The 6,891-nt window shown below is 31.6% G+C and overlaps 1 protein-coding gene across 1 annotated transcript; it reads left to right on the plus strand.

The window, feature by feature from the left end:
- The first annotated feature begins 534 nt into the window (after window positions 1-534).
- Window positions 535-3,456, plus strand: LOC8268803 (nascent polypeptide-associated complex subunit beta). The gene is made up of 6 exons (XM_002523198.4): window positions 535-693; window positions 1,930-1,997; window positions 2,525-2,673; window positions 2,757-2,813; window positions 2,937-2,975; window positions 3,104-3,456. Exons 2-6 carry the CDS (start codon window positions 1,930-1,932, stop codon window positions 3,277-3,279), a joined length of 489 nt encoding a protein of 162 aa, XP_002523244.1. The 5' UTR covers window positions 535-693; the 3' UTR covers window positions 3,280-3,456.
- Window positions 3,457-6,891: the final 3,435 nt, after the last annotated feature.

Consider the following 6,891-nt stretch of genomic DNA (forward strand, 5'->3'; position numbering starts at 1 on the left):
CAACACCGTTAATAGATTTTGACATGGCACTCAATAGCTACTATTTTTTGTAATTACCACATTAACACTTGCTAACGGTGCTATGCAATTTAACATTTATTTACTAACGATTATATTCACAGAGCATCAAAATTATAAAAAATAAACTACAAACCCTAAAATAAATATGTTAAACTATGAGTAACTTATTGAAGTTTTTTTCTAAATAAAAATATCATAAAGATTTTTCATATTCTTATATTAAAATTTATAATTTCATATGTAATTATTCAATATTTTAATTACATATTTAGTTAATCTTAAAATTATTTATTTTTTACTATTAACAATCCATTTTCTTTGATATTAAAAAGCCTCGCCCATAACGGGCACTGAAATAGTATTTTCTTGGAAAATATTATTTTTGGGGAAAAGGAAGGTTAAATTAATATTATTGTTTTAAGACACTCATAACTTCCTCTTGCTTACCATATGTTTGACACGTGCGAAGAGAAAACTTAAAGATAGCCGTCGGATATCGATTCTCTTCTATATGATCCTGAAGCGTCTCACACAAAAGGAAAAACAAAGAAAAAGAGGGCATCCAGGGGCGCCGCCTGAGAGTACAAAAGACTCTTTCTTGTTTCTTTACCTTCTTCTTCCATATCACTTATTACTTCCCCACCACAGCCAACCCTAAACCCTAAGCTAAAGGTAAATCCCCGAAAACCCCTCTTTTGCCTATTCAAAATCTCATCCTCTTTCTATATGCTTGCTCAAATAATTTCTCATTGAAATTTTTGTTTTCTTTAGGGTTTTAGTTAGTAGCAGTGTTTTCTATTGTTTGTGCCTTTTGTTGTGCAATCCTAATCTTTTGAGCATTTTTCATCTTCGAAACACAGTTGTGAATTGGGTTTGTGATGATCTGTTTGTTTTTTTCTTTTCATTATTCAGTTTTTTGTGTGTTTCCAGAGACCTCTGGATTAAGCTGTGTACATAGTTAGTCTTGCTTTGGTTCTTGTTGAACTCTTACTTGTTAGTGTCCTTTTTCAGGAGTTTGACTTGAAATGGATAGTTCGCATTTCCATTTTTTCTTATAAAGAATTTGCATTGAAGCTTATTTGCTTCCGAGGTTAAGTTGAACCTCAGTGCATGTTTATATACGAGCGAATGATGGTGACAGTTTGAACAATTGATTTCAAAGTAAATTTGCAAGAAAATATGAAGTAGACCTTGATCATGATTGTTATTTTGGCCATTAAGGATCGACTACATAGCTCATTCTGCAAGTGTAATTATGTGTTCAAGCTCAATTAGTGGAATGAAACGTGTAAACTGTTAAGCCATAATTTATGCTTATTGCTGCTTGATTTAATTTCGTTGCATTTGGACCAGTGGTCCGTTGCATTGCTCTGGAGTGGTTTCCACACTAGTTCTTTACTCATTGTTAGTCTATATCTTGTACCTGAGGATTTGTTTTGGCTTTATATTCTGCTTAAAATGCTTGTTAAATGTAATATTATTTTTTACATCCGGATTTTCTACTGGTCTGCAAATCATTCTTTTGCTTCCCTTGTAGTCAATGCAATTAGAGTCTGCATTAGATTTCTGTTTTATGTTTCAGGACAAAATATAGTCTATAAGAACTAGTGCTAAGATCCAAAGACTTATTTATTTTTTGTCGGGGTACTTGCATATTATTTTTAGATTTGAAATTAGGTATCAATATAGATTTGGGTGCATATTTGGGAGTTGGACTTGGCATGTTTCCAGATATAATTTTATAGATTTCTTTTGCTTATTTCAAGAGTCAAGTTTCATATGTGCATACTACATACAAATATCCTTATCCAACACTTAAGTTGGGGTAAAGTAACATCTGTCTTTTCTTTTGCTCTCTCAATTATTCAGGTATTATTTTAGTTGATCACTATCTTTCTTTGTATGCAGATGAATAGGGAGAGGCTTATGAAGATGGCTGGTGCAGTTCGCACTGGTGGGAAGGGCAGCATGAGAAGGTAGGAGGTGCATTCACACTTACTAATTTTCTAGACGTCACGAGATTAATCTCAGGAGCTTTGCAATAACAAGTCTAAACAAGTAACTTAAAAAGGAAAGAAATATATTAGCTGTATATTTGATCGAGGAAGAGGTTTAGTGTCAATATTCAGAGGATACCATAATGATTTGGTGATGGGTATCTTTTGAACTTTTCTAACACTAATTCAAATAGTTAGTTATGATGATTATGTTCTCTTACCAAATTTCCTAGGAGAAACAGTCCACTGGGTCAGTCTATATAAACTTATAGTGTTAATATGAAGTACCAAAATCTGTCTAGATTCTATAGCAAATAAGGATTTCTCTTTCCTTTTTTTGTTTTCCCCTTTTGGTTTTGCTTGAGATGTATGCCATATATTGGATTTTTTATCTTCAAGTTCTTGGATTTCTTTTCTTTTCCAGTGCTACTTATGGAGGTTTACATTGAGATTTCTGGTTATCCTTCGTTGCGAATTCTCTTTTAAATTTTTGCTCCTAACCACAGAAAGAAGAAGGCTGTCCACAAGACTACTACAACAGATGATAAAAGGCTTCAGAGCACTTTAAAGAGAATAGGAGTGAATACCATTCCTGCTATTGAGGAAGTGAACATATTCAAGGACGACATAGTTATCCAGTTTGTGAATCCCAAAGGTGAAATCCACTGCTGTAGTTAGGTGGTGTTATTTGTGTCTTTCACTCTTATAATAAACTTACCATATTCTCAATATTTTCAGTTCAAGCATCCATTGCGGCGAATACATGGGTTGTTAGTGGCACTCCACAGACTAAAAGTATGTCTCTAATACACATGATAAGCTGCAGCTAAGAAAAAATACCACGTTAATAGCAATGCTTTTACTTATCAGCTTAAGTTTCTTGACATCTAACATTTAGTTTCTGTTTCTTTTCTTCAGAATTGCAGGATATTCTCCCTCAAGTGCTTGGACATTTGGGTATGCGTTTTCCCAAATTTTTTCCACATAATGACTTATTAGTTTTGTACTTGATCCTCAAGGATCTTCTACTAACTTTTTTCCTCTCTGTCTCTTGTTCTTTTCTTTTTAATTAACCTGTGATCTAGGTCCTGATAATTTGGACAACCTTAAGAAGTTGGCGGAGCAAATTCAGAAGCAGGCACCAGGTGCAGGCGCCACTGCAACCACAGAGCAAGTTGAGGATGATGATGATGAGGTTCCTGATCTTGTGCCTGGAGAGACATTTGAAGCTGCTGCGGAGGAGGGTAAAACTGCTTCTTAGGAGACAGGGAAGGAATTTTGTATTATTATATACACTTCCTATGTTTTTGAAGTTCTTGTTTTTCTTTCTACTCCTTCATCTTATGTTTTAGTGACACTAGATTCTTGTTTGATTTCCTGATCCAATGTATGCACTAAAAAAATTTCTGATTTTTTGTCAGTTTATTATTTTACTATACTCTGGTGCTTTACTTCCATCTGTTAATTCAATTTTGGTGGCAACGTTCTGGAGTAGTGTACCAGCTATTATGTTGATGGAGATGATATGGAAAGGGAAACTGAGGACTTGGGAAGATGAGAACTCGTTTGCCAATGAGAGACCACTTGTATCAAAATGGTTGAATGTTGGCAAACCCCTTAAAGCAGCATTGTTTTTGGTTGCCGCATCCAATTGCCTGACCCCTAGAGTTATTATTGTACACCAATGTTGTTTTCAGGTAATAATGAACTAATCCATTTCAATAATATATGCTACTAGCAAATTGCTGGTGTTTTTTATTATTAATTTAATATTTAATACATATATATTGAAAAGTAATTAATGTTAACTCTGCGTTTTTAAACGCTCCCTTTAAGGAACTTTTTCTGCCTTGTTGGGAAAGGATCGAACAACAAAGAAAGTTAAGGTTCGGAATCAAGATAGTGAGTTTGACCAGTTTGTTACTGAGGGAGGGAGTCTCTCTTAAGGACAAACGAGTGGGTGAAACAATGGGTAGAAATTAGAATATTATTGTGTTGGAAGTTGAAATAGACGGTCATGATGGTGATTTTCGTACTAGATGTGAGAATGGTATCTCCATTATTGAGTTTTCTAATAGTATCTAGGACCTTATAGCATAATCAACGAAGAAAACGGTTGTCCGGTTGATTGGCTGTCGTACCTTATGCACTAAGATTGAAGGGTTGCAGAAACTTAAAAGGGGATATAAGGTAAGTGTTATATGATCAAATTTGAATAGGAAGTGATTTTTCGAATGCTCTTCTCAAGGGTCCATGGTCTGTGCTAGGGTATTGCCTAACAGTTCAACCATGGAGCTATCATTCAGTACTAATGAAAGTAATAACGGTTAAGGTTAGATATCTTGGCCTCCTCCTAAGAGTGCAAAAGAGGAGAGCTTGCTAATAGAACTTATGGTGACTGCCATAGCCAGTTATGAGGTGAACAAATGAATGGCCAAGGAGATATAAGAATGGTGCCAACCCTGTGAAGGATAAACATAAAAATAGAATGACTTTTAGGCTGGGTTCAAGTGGTCACAAATATGTTGCAGGGGTTTCTCATGATGGTCCATAAGCTATCAGTGCCATGTAAAATCATTCAAAGTCCTTATCTCTTCCCTCAAGTAGCTTTACTCCTAGAGACATCTCTACATAGTAACAAGCACATAGTGATTTGCATAAAGATGGTGGTGCGAGTGGCTGAAGAAAGGAGTTCGAAAGTAGTTTCCTCCCAAAACCAGTCTCTATACTTGAGAGAACCAGCATTCGGGGAAGCCTCCTAATTTAAAGACTCGTATGAATTTGAAAAGCAAGTTCAAAGCTAAGACTAAGGCTTCGAAACTTGCTATAAAGAACCCTCTAAAGCCCGGTGCAACGAAATCAGATCTTCATGTTGTGTCAAATTTAAAGCCTTTGATTAATGAAGCTATAGTGGCCACAACTCCTTTGGATATTGCTTGATGACTTCTAGGATTTGGTCTTTCTCTATTTTATTTGGATAATTATTTTAACAATCTTCTATTGAAATTGTCAAGGTGCTAACTAACAACCCTAGTTTTTGTAGAGTTTTGCTCTCTCCGAAAATTCTTCGAGCTTTATGATTATATTTTATATATTATTTGGTTGAGTAAACAATGAGAATTAAATTTATTTATGATTGATACCAATAATAATATTTAACTATAATTAGAAAAAATAATAATGTTAAATCTATTATTGTTATATTAAATAAATGATAGGTTATTGTTTCATTTATTTGACCATTAATAATTAATTTGACTCGATTGATATGGAAATGAACTTTTTATTCTTTAAGTGAAATAGAAGAATAGAAGAATTCCATTGATAATGTAATCCCATTCCAATTCCGGAGTAATTTTTAACGAATCAAACACTAATAATGTAATCGCTCGTTCTTATTCCCATTTTCATTTTTTTTACGGACCAAATTGCCCTTTAAACTGAATCAATATCAGATTGGCTGCATATAAAGAATATTTTTGGCCAAATTAACTTGAAGATGTGTTTTAATCATCAGTCAATCTATATCTCAACTCATTTGGATTTTTCTTTTTGCTCTGAAATTAATAATATATTATTTAATTGTAAATTTTAATATTTTCTTAAAGCATTATTCATCTAACTTTCTTTTTCTCTATTTAAATTCATTTCAACACATTCGATCATTTTATAGTTGAATTATATAAAAATCACCAAAATCAATTAATTAATAGAAACAATTAAACCCTTCAACAATATGCTAAACCAAAACATTCTTCTTACCAAAGTTTATTTAAGAAAACAAATCATATATAATAAAGGAAAAAGATAGAACAGAGAATTGCATATGAATTTAAAATATTTAGATAAAAACTCTAATTTGTTACCCATTTCATTTCATTTTCCATTCCATCACCAATTTGTAATATACATCGCCAAACGCGCCCTTAATGCATTAAGATCTCCAACAGCGGAAAAAAGAAAAAGAGATGGCCGATACTTGGTTGCTTATAGAAAAGTAAGTCAATTTTTCAGAAATTTTTTAAATAAGAATAAAAATAAAATTTATATTTATTTGTGCTATTTTTTTAAATGAAAATAGAAGATATTTTTTTTTTATGTTTTTTAAAATATAATTAAAATTTTGGAAAACAAGGTTTAACATATTTTTTATGTTTTTCTTTATATCAAAAGTTATTTATTTTCAAATAAAAATAATGAGTTTTCACTTTATTTATTTCAAGTTTACGCTTTAAATTTAAAATATTATCCAAATAAAAAATATATATATTTTTTAATATAATACCAAATAAATATATTTTATAAATTGTACAAATATTTCTACGAGAATTAAAAGTTTTTATTTTTCTTAAAGATTTAAAAAATCAAAATAGAATTTTTTTTTTTTACAAGGATTGAATAATTGTTAGGTGATAATGAGTGATTAGTTGAGAATGCAAGTCCATGAGAAAAAAAAATAACTATAAATGCAATTTAAGATGATATTAAAGGTTTTATTAAACTAACACAAGTCTGGTTGTAGAGTTCAATTTTAGATACTATACCTACAACAATGAAGGACCAATAAAGCACTAAGTATTTTTATTTATTCAAACTCTCATTCAGTGAGGGTGAAAAATTCTCTTAGTCACATTTCTAGTTTATCCTATGATTGAGTGTTTATATCATGTTTTTAATGTCTCTATTAGCAACCCTAAAAAACTCTCTTAGTAAGGAATCTAATTCATTCTTTGATTGAATGTTTAAATTAGAGTTTTTGTAATAGTCGAAAATTTTCTTTAATAATAATTTTATTAATAATAATTAATAAATGACTTTTGATTTAAATTAATTTTACTTTATTTTTATTTGGTTTAATTTGGAATGATGTAAT

The sequence above is a fragment of the Ricinus communis genome, chromosome 1 (genome assembly GCF_019578655.1).
Source record: "Ricinus communis isolate WT05 ecotype wild-type chromosome 1, ASM1957865v1, whole genome shotgun sequence".
NCBI lineage: Eukaryota > Viridiplantae > Streptophyta > Magnoliopsida > Malpighiales > Euphorbiaceae > Ricinus > Ricinus communis.